The following is a 22,396-nucleotide window of genomic DNA, read 5'->3' as shown; positions in this document are numbered from 1 at the left end:
ACCTGAGTGAAATGTGAATAGCCATGTTCAGAATCTCGTTTCTCCGACCCTCGCACCAACATCTGGGTAGAAGTCTCCGCCATCCGTAAGGTCCAGAGGCTCCCTCAGATCAGAAGAGGATGTCCGGTGTAGAAAAGGTTGATCAAAAAGTAGACCCGTTTACACAGGAACAGTATAGAGAGACGGGTACCAACTTAGGATAACAAAATGATCAGGTAAAAAAGTGAAAAAAGTGCAATGGTCCTCAGTCCTTGACACTTTTGATACAGGCCCCCAAAGACTTCAACAGGCAACCAAATCCTTTCTTTCTTAGGTTTCAATTTTTTTGTTGGAGATCGAAAAGTTGAAATAGTTTGTCAATCATGTAAGGTAGGACACCGGTAAGACAGACTACCAGCGCCACATCAACAAGATTTCACTTAATAAAATGCTTACCCAACCATTAACTCTTGGATCATTAGGTCGCTACACATTCCAGATAGTAGTAGGCCACACCAACCGGCACACACGTTTGCACAACTCTGCTGCTTCTACAGTTCAGTGGTGCTTTCTATAGCATTTAATGAATGGTTACCAATTAATTTAAGACAACAATTTTTCAAATTATAAAAACAGCCAAGTACAACATTTACTATCCTTGAGTTGAAATAAAAGTTATCTCTGAAATTTAGAACTGTTAATTATTACTGTCACAGCAATGCAAGGAAGAAAATTAAAAAAAATCAAATGAAGTTTGTGGCTGTTTCGTAAAGGATATTGTACTTTTTAATAAATTTCATTTTGAGTTTGGACAGGTGTGCGTCACACTTATCCAAACATGTCATGCCTAAAATGAATAAATTTGGTTAAATTGACGACGTACTCGTATGTCATGAAGATTGGTCCCAAGAAGAGTGCAAGTTGTACTTGGCTTCACAATCATCAAAGTATCAATATAGAACCAGAGGCACTCCCACAATTTGAGTCACAAGCAAATTTTACAGAAATTTTTGCTTTCCTAAACCGATTCAAGATATTCCAAATCTGGGAAAATCTAGAAAAGAGGTTTTTAAAGCGAGCAAAGTTTAAAAAGTAGTAGGGAAAAAAATATTTGCCAAGAGAGTTTTGAAGAAAAAAAAAGAATTTAAAATTCCGTATTTTGGAAAGTAAAGTCGAACATTCAATGTGAAAAATGTATGCATTTTGTACGAAGTAATGTGAACTCGTTTCATGGGAATGTCTTGATAAAATGTATTAAGACTTTTAAGTAAAATACACAAACATTATGCAGTTGTGACCCAAACTACCAAAAACGACAAATCTTTTCACAATGTCCTATTTCCTAGACCCTTCACATGAAATGTATAAATTGCACATAGCGTGTGCGCACTTAAATTTTGGTTGGCAAAATGAGGGAATATCGCGCTGTTTTATGTACGGCTAATGGGTGCGTGACGCAGATGCGATTGCGCGTCTGCTTAGCATATTTCATGGGAAGGGTCCATCACAACACATGGTTCAAGATTTATCATTATGTTTTTGCAACAAATATCCCAGGTGGGAAGGGGGCAGTGGTAAAATTTCAGTGGCCATTTCTGACATACAGCCGCAAAGGTTTACAGTAACCTTACCCCACAGAGGAAGGGTCAGAGGTCACATGGCGGGTGGGCTAATATAAAGTACCAGTCCCCCAGGTAAGAAGGGGCAAAGGTCATGTGTTGTATGAACCTCAACATTTAGTTTGCTGTGACACAATCACTAGCATAAAGGGATGAAAGTCATGTATGATGGTAGTGGTACAACAGTAAGCCACTAATGTAAAACTTTACTAAGTTTGCTGTGACCTAACCCCTAGCATAAAGGGATGAAAGTCATGTATGATGGTAGTGGTACAACAGTAAGCCACTAATGTAAAACTTTACTAAGTTTGCTGTGACCCAACCCCTAGCATAAAGGGATGAAAGTCGTGTATGATGGTAGTGGTACAACAGTAAGCAACTAATGTAAAACTTTACTAAGTTTGCTGTGACCCAACCCCTAGCATAAAGGGATGAAAGTCATGTATGATGGTAGTGGTACAACAGTAAGCCACTAATGTAAAACTTTACTAAGTTTGCTGTGACCCAACCCCTAGCATAAAGGGATGAAAGTCATGTATGATGGTAGTGGTACAACAGTAAGCCACTAATGGAAAACTTTACTAAGTTTGCTGTGACCCAACCCCTAGCAAAAAGGGATGAAAGTCATGTATGATGGTAGTGGTACAACAGTAAGCCACTAATGTAAAACTTTACTAAGTTTGCTGTGACCCAATCCCTAGCAAAAAGGGATGGAAGTCATGCACCATGGTAGTGGTACAACAGTAAGCCACTGCTAGAGAAAACGTTGATAGGTTCCTAGTTTGCTATGACACAAACCCCTAGCAGAAAAGGACAGCTCGGTCATTTAAACAGGGCAAGTGCACCAAGGAGGTTTTTTCTTGGTAAAGGGCACCTCTATGGAATAATTGCAAGAACATTTCAAGGGGCACCAAGGCAATGACCAGGGGCAACGTTGCCTCCGTAATGTATCAGGCGTGTCGTAGTAACAGTATCGTGGATGACAATTTGTGCAATGACCAACTCTCAGGAAAAAGAGAATTTAAGTCTTGTCATGACCCATAAGTTACAAACGATGCCATGATCCTAACCAGAGCTGGAAGGCTTTCATATTAGAAGGTGTGCACTCAAGTTTCTTGTTCGTTCTGTCGATCGATCAACCCACCCCAGGGGTAAGGGGAGGATCAATCAATAACAACTCATGAAGGTAAACAATTAAATTTTAATTAATTTTTTAAAACTTATGTAAGCAACACTAACAGTTTAAAAACACCTTTACCACAGTTCGGCCATTTTGTCTGGTTCTCGTGTACCGATTGAAACTCTCAAAGTTTGACAAAAGGAAACAGATTAAATTTGGATGTCAAGCCTCATTTTGTTTCTTGAGACAATCCTAATGGCACCGTCAGTGATAAAGGATCCTGATCTTATTTAAGTACCCATACTGTGATTACTACAGAGGGATGGATGCTCGGCCTCCCCATCAGTAAGACATCTCTCTGGCATCAGGTGGTCGTCGTCGTAGGTGGAGATTTCATTTCCTTGTTTCAGTGAGCTTTTGCCTTGAGTTCCTCTCAGTGTAGACCGATCCGAAGATGTTGATTCTCTTCAGGAGTACTCAATCTCTTGATGCCTGGAAATCAAGAAAGTAAATGATTAAAAAAAATTACTTTTAAATAAAAAAATGAACCTTTTGACCCTAACCATCCTAGGGTCGATTTCACAAAGAGTTAGGACTGGTCCTAAATCCCAGGAGATATTAAAAACTTGAGGCTAGTCTTAAGTTAGACGAGTAACTTGTCTTAACTTCATGAACTTGAGCTAAAACTAGTCTTGAACTCTTTGTAAAGTCCACGGTAGATCCTTCAAGATCCAATTGCATGTCTTGTTTGTTTCTGTTTTGCTGATTGCTGCACTGGTAACAAGCCCCCAAATATTTGGATTTATATTTTTAACTCTGAAAACAGAAGAGCAAAAGTTCTTGTACTAATTTTCTTATAGCACTGAAATCCGTAATTCAGTGACGCTCGTGGCTCTTCCACAATGTTACCCCTGATCACTAGGCCATTTATTTCATTCATCAAACCAACTCGGCTCCCTTGGGAATAAACTGCCTGTACAGCCAAATATGTAGTGACCAAGCTAAATAAATCACAAGATCCATATCTGCCCTCACAGGTACAAGATCCATATCTGCCCTCACAGGTACCTACTAACCCCTGTGCAATCTATGGAAACTGTATGATAAACCTAAAAGGGTCTACAAGCCCAAAGCCGGGTTCATACTTCCTGCGAATGCAAAGCAAATTTGGTTGTTACAAACCCACAATGAATAACTCGCAACAGTTGAACTGTGTTCAACCCCTTCGAAACATTCGCTAAGAAAATAGGGCTGTGTCGCCAAAATTTACTTTGCATTTGCAGTAAGTATGAACCAGGCTTAAGTAGTGATTAACTTACTTGCACGATGGGCAGAAATAGAAGACGGTTTGTCCTTCATCAGCTGATCGTGTTTGCCTGGTGTGGAAATGAAGTCCATCGTGACCTCACTTGGCACATGCCCTGTCAATCTGAAATCAGACCAGATACAAAAATTAAATTAAGAAGTGATGAAAAATAACCAAGCACTGAAAAAATAAATTTGTGATAATGCGCCTACAAATTAGGGCCATAAGTTGGGTTTTTTTGTCAATGATTAATGGAGAAAATACAGAAAGATGAAATAAAACTGTGAAAGTTTCAGCAAAATAGGTCTACTGGTTCTACTTGCTGAGACAACAGAAAGAAGAAAAACCCTGTCACAGTAGCGATGAATCCATCCGAGGTAAAGATTTCGATACATCAACAAATTACGTTTGCTTTTTCCTGGGATTAAAAAAAAAATTGCCAGGGGTTTCCTTACGGGTGGCGAACCCTTTGTCATTGATTTTTGCTCCTCTGTTTTCACAGGTAAAATAGAAAAAATTCTGAAATAAAACGAACCCATTTGTATGTTTTAAAATATTTGGGGGGTTTAGTTATTTTTCAAAATTTACCAAATGTCAACTTTTAATTTGAAGTGGCGCAGTTTCAATCAAACACAGTTACAAAATTGGCCAGGGGTTTCCTTACAGGTGGCGAACCCTTTGTCACTGAATTTTTGCTCTTCTGTTTTCTTCTGTTTTCAGAGTTAAAAATATAAATCCAAATATTTGGGGGCTTGTTAAAAACTTACCAAATGATAAATCACCTAATTTGAAGTGGCGCATTTTTCAATTAATAAAGGCAATTAAAAAATCGGCCTCCTCATCAGTAAGCATCTCTCTGGCATCAGGTCAGCGTCGTTGTCATCGTCGTCGGTGGTGATTTCTACTCCTTGTTCCAGTGAGCTCTTGCCTTGAGTTCCTCTCAGTGTAGACCGATCCGAAGATGTTGATTCTCTTCAGGAGTACTCAATCTCTTTATGCCTGTAAATAAAAAATAAAAAAAATAAAATTACTTTTACATAAAAAAATGAACCTTTGACCCGAACCATCCTGGGGTTGATTTCACAAAGAGTTAGGAGTGGTCCTAACTTAGGACTAGTCCCAGGAGATATTAAAAACTTAAGGCTAGTCCTAAGTTAGACGAGTAACGTGTCCTAACTTGAGATAAGACTAGTCTTAACTCTTTGTAAAGTCCGCCGTAGATCCTTCAATATCCAATACGTTTTGTTTGTTTCTGTTTTGCTGATTGCTGCATTTGTAACCATATTGTGCTGTATACACATGTCATGTAAACAGAGAATTTCTGCTTGTACTAATCCTCTTATAGCACTGAAATCCGTAATTCAGTGACGCTCGTGGCTCTTCAACAATGTTACCCCTGATCACTAGGCCATTTATTTCATTCATCAAACCAACTCAGCTCCCTTGGGAATAAACTGCCTGTGCAGCCAAATATGTAGTGACCAAGCTAAATAAATCACAAGAACCATATCTGCCCTCACAGGTACCTACTAACCCCTGTGCAATCTATGGAAACTGTATGATAAACCTAAAAGGGTCTACAAGCCTAAAGCCAGGTTCATACTTCCTGCGAATGCGAAGCAAATTTGGTTGTCACGAACTCACAATGAATAACTCACAACAGTTGAACTGTGTTCAACCCCTTTGAAACATTCGCTAAGAAAACAGGGCTGTGTCGCCAAAATTTACTTTGCATTTGCAGGAAATATGAACCAGGCTTAAGTAGTGATTAACTTACTTGCATGATGGCAGAAATAGAAAACGATTTGTTCTTTATCAGCTGATCGTGCTTGCCTGGTGTGGAAATGAAGTCCATCGTGACCGCACTTGGCACATGCCCTGTCTATCTGAAACCAGACCAGATGCAAAAATGAAATTAAGAAGTGATGAAAAATAACCAAGCATTGAAAAAACAAATTTGTGATAATACGCCTAAAAATTAGGGCAATAAGTTTGTTTTTTTGTCAATGATTAATGGAGAAAATATAGAAAGATGAAATACAACTGTGAAAGTTTCAGCAAAATAGGTCTACTGGTTCTACTTGCTGAGAAAACAGAAAGAAAGAAACCCTGTCACAGTAGCGATTAATCCATCCGAGGTAAAGATTGCGATACATCAACAAATAACGTTTGCTTTTTCCTGGGATTAAAAAAAAAATTGCCAGGGGTTTCCTTACGGGTGGCGAACCCTTTGTCATTGATTTTTGCTCCTCTGTTTTCACAGGTAAAATAGAAAAAACTCTGAAATAAAACAAACCTATTTGTATATAAAAATATTTGGGGGGGGGGGGTTTAGTTATTTTTCAAAATTTACCAAATGTCAACTTTCAATTTGAAGTGGCGCATTTTTCAATCAAACACAGTTACAAAATTGGCCAGGGGTTTCCTTACGGGTGGCGAACCCTTTGTCACTGAATTTTTGCTCTTCTGTTTTCAGAGTTAAAAATATAAATTCGAATATTTGGGGGCTTGTTCGAAACTTACCAAATGATCAATATCCCAATATGAAGTGGCGCATTTTTCAATTAATAAAGGCAATTAAAAAATCGGCCTCCTCGTCAGTAAGACATCTCTCTGGCATCAGGTGGTGGTCGTCGTCGTCGGTGGTGATTTCATCTTCTTGTTCCAGTGAGCTCTTGCCTTGAGTTCCTCTCAGTGTAGACCGATCCGAAGATGTTGATTCTCTTCAGGAGTACTCAATCTCTTGATGCCTGTAAATAAAAAAATAAAAAAATAAAAATTACTTTTACATAAAAAAATGCACCTTTGACCCTAACCATCCTGGGGTTGATTTCACAAAGAGTTAGGACTGGTCCTAACTTAGGACTAGTCCTAGGAGATATTAAAAACTTAAGGCTAGTCCTAAGTTAGACGAGTAACGTGTCCTAACTTGAGATAAGACTAGTCTTAACTCTTTGTAAAGTCCACCGCAGATCCTTCAAGATCCAATTGTATGTTTTTTTTCTTTCTGTTTTGCTAATTGCTGCACTTGTAACCATATTGTGCTGTATACACATGTCATGTAAACAGTGAATTTTTGCTTGTACTAATCCTCTTATAGCACTGAAATCCGTAATTCAGTGACGCTCGTGGCTCTTCAACAATGTTACCCCTGATCACTAGGACATTTATTTCATTCATCAAACCAACTCAGCTCCCTTGGGAATAAACTGCCTGTGCAGCCAAATATGTAGTGACCAAGCTAAATAAATCACAAGAACCATGGAAACTGTATCATAAACCTAAAAGGGTCTTACGCCGGGTTCATACTTCCTGCGAATGCGAATCAAATTTGGTTGTCACGTACTCGCAATGAATAACTCGCAACAGTTGAACTGTGTTCAACCCCTTCGCAACATTCGCTAAGAAAATAGGGCTGTGTCGCCAAAATTTACTTTGCATTTGCAGAAAGTATTAACCAGGCTTAAGTAGTGATTAACTTACTTGCATGATGGGCAGAAATAGAAGACGGTTTGTTCTTTATCAGCTGATCGTGTTTGCCTGGTGTGGAAATGAATTCCATCGTGACCTCACTTGGCACATGCCCTGTCAATCTGAAACCAGACCAGATACAAAAATGAAATTAAGAAGTGATAAAAAATAACCGAGCATTGAAAAAACAAATTTGTGATTATGCGGCTAAAAGGTAGGGCCATAAGTTGTTGTTTTTTGTCACTGATTAATGGACAAAATATAGAAAGATGAAATAAAACCGTGAAAGTTTCAGCAAAATAGGTCTACTGGTTCTACTTGCTGAGAAAACAGAAAGAAGCAAAACCCTGTCACAGTACAGTGAATCCATCCGAGGTAAAGATATCGATTGATCAACAAATTACGTTTGCAAAAAATTACGTTTAAAAAAAAACGCGGCCAAAGGTTTCCTTACGGGTGGCGAACCCTTTGTCACTGATTTTTGCTCCTCTGTTTTCAAAGGTAAAATATAAAACATCCAAGATAAAACAAACCTATTTGTATATCAAAATATTGGGGGTTTACAATATTTTTCAAAATTTACCAAATATCGACTTTCAATTTGAAGTGGCGCAATAATCAATCAAACACAGTTTAAAAATTGGCCAGGGGTTTCCTTACGGGTGGCGAACCCTTTGTCACTGACTTTTGCTGTTCTGTTTCACAGGTAAAATATAAAACCTCTGAAATAAAACAAACCTATTTGTATATCAAAATATTTGGGGGGGGGGGGGTTTACAATATCTTTCAAAATTTACCAAATGTCAACTTTTAATTTGAAGAGGCGCAATTTTTAATCAAACACAGTTAAAAAATTGACCAGGGGTTTCGTTACAGGTTGCGAACCCATATCACTGAATTTTGCTCGTCTTAAGAGTTAAATATAAAACCTCTGAAATAAAACAAAGCTATTTCTAACCAAATAATTTGGGGGGGCGGGAGGTTAATTTTCAAAAATTACGAAATTATAAAAAATCAACTTTTAAAATATACTGGTACATTTTTCCATTAAACAGTTAAAACATTGGCCAGAGGTTTCCCTACGGTTGGCAAACCTTTATCACTGATTTCATAGGAATAAAACCTCTGAAAAAAAATTAAAAAGTACAAACAAAGAACTTTGGGGTTTTTTTCTTCAAAATTTACCAAATGATAAAAACCACATTTTATTCAAAACAAAGTTGTGCATTTTTCTTTCAAACATTTTCATAATTGATCAGAGGTTCCCCTACAGGTGGCAAACCCTTTACACTGATTTGTTTTTGTTTCTTTCCTGAAATAAAATAAAATGGTGAACCTAAATACTTTGGGGGTTATATTCTTCAAAAGAAACCATATGAAATAAATCACCCAATACATTTAATCTTTTGTGCATTTTTTTTTTCATAAACCAATTTTAAAAATGGCCAGAGGTTTCCCTGTGGGTGGTGAACCCTTTTCACAGATTTTAATTGTACATCTTTTTTTTATTCATTCAGAGTTAATTATAAATGGTGAAACCTCTAAAACTAAAAATGAAAAATCACAATGTTTTGGTGGTTATACTAGTATAGACAATAAAACAATCAATAAAGTACGAACAATTCTGTATGTAAACACTTTGAAAATTATTTTTTGAAAATGAAAAGGTCTGAAAATTCAGTTGATTGGAAATGTCAGTATTTCATCATTCGTGTGCTTGAGCGCCCAGCGCGAAGTTCGTTTCACCGGGGGTTAAGGGCCCGCTTAAGGGCCCTGGGAGCTCTGGGTTTTGCTGCAGCAGCAAGTGCATTACATGCAAACATTATTGAACCGTACCACTATAAACGAAGCGAGGAATGAGACAAGTTTATACATCTGTAGCTGCTGCTGCACGTATGCGCGATGCCAGGAAGACCACAAGCCGTAAATAGGGCCAGCTGCTGCTGGACGGCAATTTATTGTTAAGGTGCCGTTTTTCATAAGTCGGAATTCCGACAAAGGTCGGAAGAATCTCATCCCTGTAATCATCAAGATATAAACCTAAACAATTTGGACATTTCCTAAGATAAAACTCCAGTGTTTCACTCACCAGTGATCCTAGGCCTTTCTGGCTGATGACCTTGTGACGACCTTCAACATTTTTGCAAGAGTTGAGTCGCAGGTATGAATGATTATTGATAGACCACACCATGTAATGCAGCTGTAATGAGAAGGAAGACAAAAAGTGACTTTTCATTCATTCAAAAATATGCTGTCTGTGCTAATGATAGTGATATAAATTATGCGGTCACCGCGGATACAAAGAAATTAAATTCACTGATAAGGCCGAGTAAAAAAAGAAACATGTTTAGCGTCCGGGTTTCTCAAGATGGCCGCCATTCTTTTTAAAATGTCAAATATCAATTGTTTTTTCTACTGCTCAAACACGCAATACATAAATGAAACATTTTGGTCAAGACATTCAGACAAGACATTCAGATTGTTTGAGCTGAGATCGTTTAAAATAACCCTTTTAAAAAAAATAATTAATAAAAAATAAAATAAAAAAGGAGGTGGCCTGTACAAAGGAAGCGGGCGGGACGCTAAACATGTTTCTTATTTTACTAATATTAATAAACTTTACACAAGTGTTACATTTCGTTGAAAATCTCTGAAAGGCAGAAAGGAATGTAATTTTAACTTTAAAAAAAATGAAAAAATGTGTGTCGGTTGTTTTTGAAATCATGAGTGCCCGGCACCAGCACAGCAGGTTGCAAAGCACAGACCATGCCACATCAAGATTTGAAAATCTGAAACATTCATTTCCAAAAAAGACAAGTCGGACAGTCAATGGGGATAAATTTCCGTATGGCGCCACCACTTTTTCACTCATTTTTACAAAGGGATATCCATCGAGGTAAATTAGATACTATAATGGGTGCGTTCGATTAGCTTCCCTGGGTCGACCCCGATGTGCTCATCCAAGTGGCGTATTTTTATTTTTTTCAGTCCGAACATGTGCAGATGGTTACCCACGCTCCATCTGGAAAAACCCCAGACGCATCATCACGTGAGCCTTCTCGTTGTGACGTCAAGTGACCCTATCCACAAGCGGGGCTCTTGGGGCTGGCCCGAGGTGCACTGAGTTCACCACGGGAAGGCTCACGTGATGATGCGTCTGGAAAACGAAATAGGCGACTTTTTCAGGATGAACGTGGGGTAATTATCTGCCCACGTTCATCCTTGGAAAAAATAAAATACGCCACTTGGATGAGCACACCAGGGAAGCTAATCAAACGCACCCAATATTTCATATCGAATGAAAAAGTGGTTGCGCGATGGGTATTTCTTTTAATTCTTTTTACCACAACTAAAAAAGATTTTGACTTTATTTACTATATATATTTTTTTCTATAAATTATATCATGGAGGTTTCTACCTCCATGATTATATAATAACCAGATAACATGACCAAACATGCCACACAATAGCGGATGAGCCACGTAAAAATGTAATCATTACAAAGGATGATATAAAAGACAATCATTAATCCTACAGACAGGCCTAGAGTAGTACTAGTAGAAGTAGACCGATATAATAATGTAAATTACACAAATTAATATTGGAAACTTAGTCTACTATTTTCTATAATTTTTTATTTTTTTTATTAAAGAAATATTCAACTTTTTTTGTCAACTACGAATTATCAGTCACAGGTCATTTACATCATCAGAGTCGAAGTCATTGAGCTGAATTTGCATGAATGTATAATATTCAAAGTCCATGTATATTGCAATCATCAGCCACCTCCCCCACCGCCTCTTGGCCACGTCCCGACCCCGCCTACCCCCTTTTTATAAATAACGCACAAGTAAGGGAGCCATCACACACAACTTTACAAGCCACGGTTTCCACACAAAATATATATATTCAAAACTTACTTTTTGCATTTACTTTGTAAGGACATGTCTTGCTTTTCATAACTACCGTTCCACTTTCAGAAAAAGGTAAAATGGAGCCACATTGCGGGCAAAATTCTCTCGAAGAAGCAAATGACCTCTCCGTCCCTGTTTTTGAGAAATTCCGTTTCAAAGCAGCGTGCGTTTCTGAAAGGGAAGCACGTGATTTATCAAACTTGACTTCATCCGTACGTTCAGCGTTGAATTTGGTTTAGGGTATCTGACTAGGTAATTAAATAGGAATCGCGCCCTCTGTCGGCGGATTGTAGAGCCTCCCGCGCAAAGTTAATGAGTTGTATTAATTAATTGATGCACCTGCTGCATGATAAGGCAGTGGACACTATTGGTAATTACTAAAAATAATTATTAGCATAAAACTTTACTTGGTAATGAGTAATGGGGAGAGGTTGATGGTATAAAACATTGTGGGAAACGGCTCCCTCTGAAGTGACATAGTTTTCGAGAAAGAAGTATTTTTCCACGATTTTGATTTCGAGACCTCAAGTTTAGAATTAATTTGAGGTCTCGAAATCAACCATCTAAAAGCACACAACTTCATGTGACAAGGAAGTTTTTTCTTTCATTATTATCTCGCAACTTCGACGACCAATTGAGCTCAAATTTTCACAGGTTTGTTATTTTATGTAAATGTTGAGATACACCAAGTGAGAAGACTGGTCTTTGACAATTATTAATAGTGTCCACTGTCTGCGGTTACAATACCAAGCGCAACAGGATAAACAATGAAATTCGACAAACATTATCCCCAATACGAACCGGCCACATCACTATCTAAGAGAAAAATCCCTTCCCACTACTAAATAAAAATCGCTTTAAATTTGTTTTAAATAATCCCTAGAACTGTACAAAAGTTGTCACTCACAAATATGCAAAAAAACAAAGAAATAATATTAATATATGATTTTGTTTAACCATGATAATGCTGGAAAAATAGTTTTTGCCCTCCGCTATTTTTATGTGTCCTCAAATGCATTTTGTTATTTTTAACCACAGGGGTAAGTTTACATATTATAAAAAAACAGGAGGGGCGTAAAAGGTTATTATTTTAGTTGCGCCTGCGCCTCTTGAATTTCAACAATTTTTAAAGTTAGATAACAAATATGTTCGATGTTAAAAGTACGTCGATGGCATCATGAATGGAAGACCTCTGTGATGGCTTTAATGAGTGTTAAAGGTAGTGGACACTGTTGGTAATTACTCAAAATAACTAGAAGTAATTTTTGACGAATTGATTTCGAGACCTCAGATTTAGAACTTGAGGTCTCAAAATCAAGCATCTGAAGGCATTTTCAAAAGATGTTTTCAAAGTATATAATTATATAGCCTTGTAGATTTTAGGCCAAATTTGGACTTGTTTAATTCACAAGGCTATTATCACCTTATAGATTTTAGGAAAATTTTGACTAGTTTCACAAGGCTATTACCTTGAGATTTTAGGCAAAATTTTGACTAGTTTTACAAGGCTATATTACCTTATGAATATAATAAGAAAATAAAAACTCGAATAATTTGTTTTGCTACGGTAGGGCCAAAATACGAAAAAGGCAGAATCGGTTAAATTAGGTATTTTTAATAACCATTTGGATTTTGTTTACAAAGAATTTAATCGGATTGATAAAGAAGCGGAAGCTGTGAAGTTAAAATCCCCAAAACGAATACCCCCCGTTAATGAATGGAACAGGCAAGTCTTTGCCAGCGGTCGGCGAGGGATTGGAATCCGGATGGGCTGGGCTTCTGACATCACAAGCTGGACTTTGGCTTATCCGTTGTGCATGGGTTTTGTGATCTGCTTGGCCCAATTTCACAGAGCTGCTTATAAGCACAAAAATTAGCTTAGCGCGAAAAAAAGTATGGGTAGATCACCACAAGGGAAGTATGGGTAGATCACCACAAGGGAAGTATGGGTAGATCACCACAAGGGAAGTATGGGTAGATCACCACAAGGGAAGTAGATCACCACAAGGGAAGTAGATCACCACAAGGGAAGTAGATCACCACAAGGGAAGTAGATCACCACAAGGGAAGTAGATCACCACAAGGGAAGTAGATCACCACAAGGGAAGTAGATCACCACAAGGGAAGTAGATCACCACAAGGGAAGTAGATCACCACAAGGGAAGTAGATCACCACAAGGGAAGTAGATCACCACAAGGGAAGTAGATCACCACAAGGGAAGTAGATCACCACAAGGGAAGTAGATCACCACAAGGGAAGTAGATCACCACAAGGGAAGTAGATCACCACAAGGGAAGTAGATCACCACAAGGGAAGTAGATCACCACAAGGGAAGTAGATCACCACAAGGGAAGTAGATCACCACAAGGGAAGTATATCACCACAAGGGAAGTAGATCACCACAAGGGAAGTAGATCACCACAAGGGAAGTAGATCACCACAAGGGAAGTATATCACCACAAGGGAAGTAGATCACCACAAGGGAAGTAGATCACCACAAGGGAAGTAGATCACCACAAGGGAAGTAGATCACCACAAGGGAAGTAGATCACCACAAGGGAAGTAGATCACCACAAGGGAAGTAGATCACTACAAGGGAAGTAGATCATAACAAGGGAAGTAGATCACCACAAGGGAAGTAGATCACCACAAGGGAAGTAGATCACCACAAGGGAAGTAGATCACCACAAGGGAAGTAGATCACCACAAGGGAAGTAGATCATAACAAGGGAAGTAGATCACCACAAGGGAAGTAGATCACCACAAGGGAAGTAGATCACCACAAGGGAAGTAGATCACCACAAGGGAAGTTTGGGTATTTTTCCCACACAATGAAAGTAGGTGTATTCACTTTAGTTTGAGGTAGTTTTCTGACCTAACGAATAATGATCCATCCCCTTGAACTTTACAATTAATTATAGAAAAGGAAATCTTGATGAAAGTGTTTCCTGCAGTCATTCTCCTGAAGTACTGACACTCTCTCTCTGTGTAGGGGTTGTCACTCGTAATGAAGAGCCGTCGTCGACACTCTCTGTCTGGATTGGGCTGTCACTCTTAATGAAGTTCCAACTCTCTGCATGACTGAATTGTCTGTAGCTCATATGTAGCAAATGAAACAAAGAAATACAACAAATATTAAACTATGTGCTGCTAAGACTGTTAAAATAATGCCAGAAAAATGTCAGGCCTGGTATTACCTGATGACCATGGCCTTGTTGCTCTGGGGCATGGTCTTGGTGCCCTAGAGCATGGCCTTGTTGCCCTATAGGGCATGGCCTTGTTAACCTGGAGCATACTTGCCCTAGAACATGGCCTTGTTGCCCTGGAGCATGGCCTAACTGCCCTGGAGCATGGCCATGTTTCCCTGTTGCTCTGTTAGCCTTGTTGCTCTTGGGCATGATATTGTTGCCCTGGAGCATGGCCTTGTTGCCTTGGAGCATGGCCTTGTTTCTCTGGAGCATGGCCTTGTTGCCCATCAGGAGCATGGCCTTTTTGTCTAGGAGTGGCCTTGTTGCCCTGAAGCATGGTCTTGTTGCCCTGTAGCATGGCCTTGTTGCTCTGGGACATTGCCTTGTTGCCCTGGAGCATGGCCTTGCTGCCCTGGAGCATGGCCTTGTTGCCCTGGAGCATGGCCTTGCTGCCCTGGAGCATGGCCTTGTTGCTCTAGAGCATGACCTAGAGCTTGTTGCCCTGGAGCATGGCCTACATGTATACTAATTGAAATTGAATAAGGAAAAATCTACCCAACCACTGAAATGACAAGCTAATTGGACCTGCTTGCTAGTGCACTAGATGGACCGGTGAAATGACAAGCTAACACGTCTTGCTGGCCAGTCACTGGAGGGACTAGTGAAATACATTAACAAGCTAACATGGTCCTGCTGGCTAGTCTCTCTGTTGTCATGAAGACATAAAAATGTCTGATTCTGGCTTGATCTCTGCTTCTGAGAAACCTGCAGACTGGTTTCCGTCCAAAGAGAACCAAAGCTGGGCAGATCCTTACCCTGAGGCAAATACTGGACGGAGTCAGGGACAAGAACATGTCGTGTGTAATAACATGAACAAATATTTCTAAGGAGACTAAAACTGTTCTGTTTTTGAGAAACAGAATAATAAATAGTACATACCTTGGTTGCATGACAAGTTGATCATTGTCATTTCTTGTGGTGGTCTTTGAACATCGATGGTTTGCTCAGTACCACTAGTGAGATGATTCTATGAATTTACAGATGAAGGTGAAAACAAGTGGTCACATAGTGGTGAAGAAGATGAACGTCAACCAGGTCCCAGCTTCATGAAAGAAGAGTGCAAACGAAGACTGAACATCTTCGGTTCTTGTACTGGTACTGATGGGTCCATCTGCTGTTAAATAAAAGCAAATTATTAACAATTTGGACAATGTTTACAGAGACTTGATTGATTTTAAGGCCCCCCAAAAATACCAGTTGATCGTCCCCTCCCTCATCCTTTTTTTGAGGCCGCATCCTATTTTTCAATTATTTTAAATTTTTGTTTTTAAAAAGGCAAAATTTCTGTGTATTTCTCATAATAAAACTTTGTAATCTTTTAAGAACATGTAACTACATAAAGTTAGTGGTGACTTTAAAGTAAAGATTTGGTGGCCAGTTTGAATTAAAATATTTGGTGGCCACCTTTGATAGAATTGAAAAAAAGAAACCCAAAAAGGCCCTCATCCTCTTCTTTTGGAAAAACCCGGAAGATCAACTGGTCTAGTTTTTTACTTGGCCTAAACCATCTCTGCCCTCAAAGTCCCACAAGTACCCATTTCCCCCTAGGTGGAGAGAAACATTTTAAGCTAAGTGTCTTGCTCAAGGACACAAGTGTCAAGACCGGAATTCGAACCCACACTCAGCTGATCAAACGTAACACCATAACTTGAGTTCGGTACTCTATCCGGTCGTCAATGACACCCGGTATGTCTAGCATGCAAAATCACTTACAAGTACTTTTTTAGGGCCACATGGGTTTTCTTTTCGGTTTAAATTGAAATAAGATAAAACAACAACAACACTTTTAATCATGCTTGTGTTACACCTTTTACAGGACGTCTACCTGCAGTATTAACTCTTTTGTCGAGGGGGGGGGGGGGGTGTGAGGGGGAAAAAAATAAAGAAAGTTTGGAAAAATTGTCACAAATTAAAAAAATAAATAGTTGTTGTTGAAATATATACACTTGAGGATGTTTTAAATCAGTTTGATAAAATATGAAAAGTGTAAAAGGGACTGCTAATTCGTCAAAAGGTGGGTAAATTAGTAAACCCTTTTTCCTAACTCTACCATGTCTATACCCGCCCTCCCCCCCCCCCCCTCTCTCCCAATGTCTCCAGCTCTCGCTGTTAAGGGAAAAGTTTCCGTATGGCGCCACCACTTTTTCATTTGATATGAAACAATATAGTATATAATTTACCTCAATGAATGACTAAAATGAGATATCCCTTTAGTTAAAATTAGTGAAAAGGTGGTGGCGCCTTACGGAAAATTGTCCTCATGCTCACAAATGAGGTTGTACGGCAATTTTTCAATTGAACTTGACTCTGTGGACTCTGTGGACTCTGGATACGCCGCCGCACGAGTGCCTTGTGGTTGGCCTGGCTGCTTGGACAACTCGTCCTGTGTGTGTCAAGTATGAATCATCATTCATCGAATGAGGACTCACCAACGGAAAAGACACTTAATTTTAGTATTCGTGGACTAAAAGAAGTCTTTAAAACTTACCAATTTGTTCTCCAATTCTCTCTGAATGAAGTCAAGCTGTTGAAGATGATCAAATGACGAGTTTTCGGAACGTTTTTTTGTCAATGGAATCTTCACAACGTGTGAAAGAAAAAACGCGCGGCCATGATGAATCAGCCACATTTCACCTCAAAAGACCTTACAAATAAAAATTAATACGCCAACCAAAAAGTTCCCAAAGTATTTGCTGCTTAAAACGCTTTAAAACAAATCGTTTTCCATAAAAACCAATTGCTTTTTTTATGAATTCAACATGGAGTTAATTTAATTCCAATTAACGGACAATTTTTCTAAACTGTAATTCTTGAAAGCGGAGGAATATACTAAAATGTTGTCTCCCGAGCAATTGGTGGCGCTGCATATTTTATTATCTTTTTTATAATATTTTATAAAGCCTGTAAGAACACACATTTTGCTAAGCTCAAAAGAGTATTGATTACATTTAGTTTCATTGTAGTGACTGGTGCCCCACTCAAACTTTGCCAAAACAAATCGTCAAGAGGAAATTTCTGAAATTTGGTCCAAAAAAAGGGGTTCGACGGACGTTGAGTAATGATAATTATTGTGTATGTAGCACCATAAGGCATAGGCCTGTCGTAATAGTTTTCAAAGGTGTGGCACATTTTGGCTAAGGGTTAAGTTATGATGGTCGTTTCATGTGTTTATAAAGATAGATGGAGTTTTAGACGGTTGTTTTGTGAGGTTTGAAAATGTTGGGGTTCAAGAGATTATTTAATGAGTTAGATATAAACCGCTTCCCCCGGGGCTCACTTAGCGCCGGCAATGCCGCTGGGTTGAGGGTCGCGTTGTGGGGTAGATGGGTGGTGCTTAGGAGACGTTGTTTTGGGAGATTTATACGCTGGGTAAGGTTGGGGTTGCTTGGGGGACCATTTGGGTGGTGTTATTGTTTGTGTGTGGTTGAAAGTTGGGTGGAGCTGCATTGCTTCCTGTGGGTTAAAAATGGGTGTGGGTTGTACTGTTTCGGGGGTTAGTGGGTGGGTTGCATTGTTTTGCAGGAGAATATGTTTGATGCGGTTTTATGGTAGTTTTGTGGGGTTGGGGTCGTATCAAGCTAGGATCCATCAAAAACAGTTTGTAAATTAACAGCATATCCATCCAGATAAACATGAACTTGTTTTAAGATTTTATTTTTCCATAAAAACAGAATTTAAAACGGAGTATAAAGTACATAATCAAACATAAGCGGATGTGAACACACAAAAAGTTTTTTCGAAACTACGGGCATCTCCGGCACTGGTAATAAAGCCTCGTCCTGCATGAGTGGCAACAAAAGCCGTTGTTTCGTAAAGGGCATCGAGTACTAAAGAAGAATAATATAATCGCCAGCTAAAATTATGGGCTGTTCTATTTCACGAGGCGATCTGAGCAGTCATGGGTCCAATTTCATAAAGCATGTGCGCACCAAAAAATAGCTACGGATAACCAGCTAAAATTACTTAATGTCTACACTGTTTTGCTTAGCAAAGAAATTCGTCAGCAGTATTTGAAGCTTTATGGAACTGGGCCCAGATTTGAACGAGTATATTCCGCTACATTTTCTAAATTTTCTTTTCATACTCACACATAGATCATTGTCATTCATTTTTCATTCATTTTTCATAGGACTATAATTAATCATCTGCGGTTATTTATTCCTACAATAAATAGGGGACTAATTCAATAATTTATTGTGGCAACCCAATATTGTTAAATTCTAGGCCACCATGACGCATTTTTTTTTGTTCGGCAACTCAATGAATAAACTGTTTGTTGTTACAAAGACAAAAGATAATACAACAGTACATGATAGGCTATATAATGATATACTTCGTAGCAAGACATGGTTGGACATTGTTAATTTTAACTTTTAAAGTGTTTTAGGCACTATATTACACTTTACCGGCAAATTAATAAGTTATTTTTTATCTTACTAACATCTTCATCAGTACTGATCTTCTTATAGAGGTTTATATTAGTTTGGTGAACCTTGAACCTTGAACCTTGAACAAAGCCGAAGTTATAGCCAGGAGTGGAAAGTGAACATCTGACGTCGCACTTCGAGGCTCGTGAATAAGAGTGGTTTCTAGCCTAGGTCAATTCCCGTCCACCTTCACCTTTCACCTAGATCCATATGCAGACGAACGCAAGTGCCGCGGCCAAATGTCACCTCGGACCGATAGAAAGCTTTTACGTCACTGCACGTTTATCCAATGAAATCATTGGTTCTGAAAAGCAAGTACTTGTCTTTTGCAGATGAAGTGAACATTCGTGTAGCCACCGTCCTCCCGGATATGGTGCGCGATTAATTGTCTTAAAATAAATTCATTACTTTTGTAATAAATTAGAAACGAAACTGTGTTAAAAACGAAGTACTTTAACATAATTTAGTGACCCTTTCTGCACAATTATAACCCTAATATAGTTGTATTTGTCACAGTCCAGCCTACTTTTAACAGTTTGTTTTGCTATGTCGACGATTGTCCACTTGCCGAAAGCAATTTGCGCCATAGGGCGGCAGTGTAGCAGATCTGCAACATGGTGGCGTGCTTTATCAGACCATGCGGAAGACCATCTGGAAATACCATAGTTTCACTTTGCCTTTATTGGCAAGAAACAATCATCATATTATTTGTAACGCTGGCGTCGTGATCATCAGTTGGACCTCCCTGTCAGTTAACTTTATAATGCAGGCATCTCCAACATAAGACCTTTTGACTAGACTACAATAATGCCACATCGTGGCCTTAGAAATATCATACATCTAACACGTGGTTAAGATAGGATATATAACATATTGCAAGTCTTAAAATCTCGATTTTGGAAAGTTTCTTGTCTGGTGGGAGGGTAGGTAGAAGTTTACGGAGCTCTCCAAAGGCCACATTGAATGCTTCCACTCGTATTCTCTCCCTGGTCGCGTGTGCCGTGCGGTACTTGGTCGTAGCTCGCCGTCTGCGGCGCCTTTCCTCCCGTGACAAATGCGAGTCTGCCCTTATCCCACCGCTGCCACCACGGCAGGTGGCGGCGCTCGTGTTCATGTTCATGTTCTCGTTTTGGTCAGCTTCGATCTCGGCACCGCACGAGATCTCGCGAGGTTCCTCCTTTACCGCTGTCGGGACGGGGAGCACCATGCTCGGTAAGGTCGACCTCGTCGCTCTCATTGGCTCGCTCTTTGATTACGTATCACATTAGTCCCCACGCTAGTTTTATATGAATATTCAAATGAGGACGTATTTCAGAGGTTCTCTGTCTTGAAGTATGCAAATACGCTGGTGTCAGCCTTTGAATATGCAAATTGCTTTTGTAGTTGGAGTGTTTTATCCCAAGTATCCTAGTGCTGAAGAGTCCAGGCGGTCAAAGGCAATCTTGTGAAAAGTTATCTGAAAATTAGATCATGAAAACATGATGTTATTCACCACATCAAAATATCAGTCAATAAACCCACTGTTTCAATCAGCTGTGCCTACTCATAGACAAAGCTTCGCTGCCAAATTTTAAATTTGAAAGGTAACTGTAGAAAAAAAGGTAACGTGATTTGGAAATAATTAATGTGCAGTATTACATGTTTCTTTGGGTATCTTCAGGGTTTTAGTTTTTTTCGTCTGGTATTTGTTTTATGAACTTTTAGTACGTTCTTTATCGACATCCTTTGCAGCCTAGCCGTACACTGTATCCACCACTTCGGATACGGCTTTGTATGCACAAACTGTCCAGGCCCAAATTTATGGATCGGCTTACTACCAAATTCTGCGTTTACGATCACCATTCTCCAGTTGTATGCAAAACCGAACTTCTGCACTAGCTGTGTAAGCGAATAATGCCGGTATTGAAAAGTACATACGCGCACAAGCCAAAACTTCACGCTAACCCGTGAAATACGCTTGACGAAAGCACGACTAATTTCCAGCTTACACAAGCTCTGACTCTTTGCTACTGTAAGTATAGCCGTGAAATTGTGCCTGGCTCATAAGGCATTTTCGAAACCGTGGATTCTGCATGGCCAGACTTGAGTCATACCGGGTACGGACGGTGCATCAAACCACGCAGACGGAGCTTTTAGCCTGAACGCAAGCTGAATCGTATTTTCGAAAAGGCAGCCAGGAAAGTCCGAAGCTACATTTGAACTCAATGACCCCCCTTGGTCTGCTACTGTTACAATACACGTACCCCGAGGGTTTCCTATTATCGCGTCCGATCCAACGACGAGCCCGCGGGCAGATGGCGGATTTCGTTCCCCCATTAATTTTGCATGTCGGTATGGAGGGACCGGGTACGGTGTACCTCCTTCCCAGGGGTACATCTCAGTTGTTTTTTCAGTCTCCCGGTGTTTACTCTATTTTGACCGATAGTTAGTACGATGTAACATAAGAGACAACTCGACTCCCCAAAGAGTCGAACACACACAAAAATGATGTAGATCGCCAAAGTTGATGGTGATGTTTTACACTTACGATGGCTGTTTTATGTCTGACAGAACGTTTTCTCTTACGACTGTTTTATGTGTGTGATTAGACCGGGTGTTCAGTGGTAAGTAAAAGTCATCACTGCGAGTGGTGTTCTCATTCTAATTCTAATGTAAAACTGATAGTGCTTTTTCACTCCCGATGGCTGTTTTATGTCTTAAAGACGTTTACCGACGACTGTTGTATGTATGTGATAAGAGTGGGAGTTCAGTGGTGTAAGTAAGTCATCACTGTGAGTGGCGTTAATAATTGACGCGCATGAATGTTGTGCATAATCAAATGTCGGACTGAATGGTTTATGCAATACATTAAATAGTTGAGACTGTCTGGTCATCGTGCCGCAACGTCAGTTCTAAAGATACGATTATGGTGGTTGAAATAATACATGATACATGGTGGCGATTTGGTCGAGAAATGTGTGAACAATTAATCTAAAATAGTCCATTTTATCAACTTGGAGACCTATTACCAAGTTCAGGGTGAGAAGGAGCCGTCTGAAATACAACGCATTAAGAACTGTGTCCACATTTTGAATTCGAGAGCTGAGTTTTGACAGGGGTCGATTTCAATAAGATAGTCCTAACTTATAGGATTAGTCCTAGGAGTTATGAAAAACACACGGCTAATCTTAAAGGCACCGTACACTGTTGGTAATAACTCAAAATAAGTGTTAGCATAAAAATGTACTTGGTAACGAGCAATGGAGAGCTGTTGATGTATACAGCATTGTGAGAAACTGCTCCCTCTGAAGTAACGTAGCTCGTGAGAAAGA

The 22,396-nt window shown here is 39.4% G+C and overlaps 2 protein-coding genes and 1 long non-coding RNA gene across 6 annotated transcripts; all 3 read right to left on the bottom strand.

Moving 5' to 3' along the window:
• Window positions 1–3,021: 3,021 nt before the first annotated feature.
• Window positions 3,022–14,434, bottom strand: LOC117301293 (DNA-directed RNA polymerase I subunit RPA12-like). Of its 4 annotated transcripts, XM_033785183.1 has the most exons (5): window positions 14,386–14,434; window positions 11,416–11,580; window positions 9,585–9,695; window positions 5,802–5,910; window positions 3,022–3,210 (listed from the first exon to the last, which is right to left on the bottom strand). In XM_033785183.1, exons 2-5 carry the CDS (start codon window positions 11,422–11,424, stop codon window positions 3,152–3,154), a joined length of 288 nt encoding a protein of 95 aa, XP_033641074.1. In that variant the 5' UTR covers window positions 11,425–11,580; window positions 14,386–14,434; the 3' UTR covers window positions 3,022–3,151. The 4 variants fall into 4 exon arrangements, 3 of the variants coding, with proteins under 3 accessions (XP_033641074.1, XP_033641073.1, XP_033641071.1); XM_033785182.1 differs by lacking the exon at window positions 14,386–14,434 and having other exon boundaries at window positions 11,416–11,801; XM_033785180.1 differs by lacking the exons at window positions 11,416–11,580; window positions 14,386–14,434 and having other exon boundaries at window positions 9,585–9,884.
• On the bottom strand, window positions 14,430–17,276 carry LOC117301294. The gene is made up of 3 exons (XR_004520280.1): window positions 17,147–17,276; window positions 15,538–15,772; window positions 14,430–14,500 (listed from the first exon to the last, which is right to left on the bottom strand). It is a non-coding gene; the product is annotated as an uncharacterized LOC117301294 (long non-coding RNA).
• Window positions 17,277–17,931: 655 nt separating this feature from the next.
• LOC117301821 (basic helix-loop-helix transcription factor scleraxis-like) lies at window positions 17,932–20,292 on the bottom strand. Its single transcript, XM_033785821.1, has 2 exons — window positions 19,924–20,292; window positions 17,932–18,111 (listed from the first exon to the last, which is right to left on the bottom strand). The coding sequence occupies exons 1-2, from the start codon at window positions 20,290–20,292 to the stop codon at window positions 17,932–17,934; spliced, it is 549 nt and encodes a 182-aa protein (XP_033641712.1).
• Window positions 20,293–22,396: the final 2,104 nt, after the last annotated feature.

The sequence above is a fragment of the Asterias rubens genome, chromosome 17 (genome assembly GCF_902459465.1).
Source record: "Asterias rubens chromosome 17, eAstRub1.3, whole genome shotgun sequence".
Classification (NCBI taxonomy): Eukaryota; Metazoa; Echinodermata; class Asteroidea; order Forcipulatida; family Asteriidae; genus Asterias; species Asterias rubens.
Note: the sequence above shows the minus strand (reverse complement) of the source record. Positions and strands in the feature narration are given on the sequence as shown.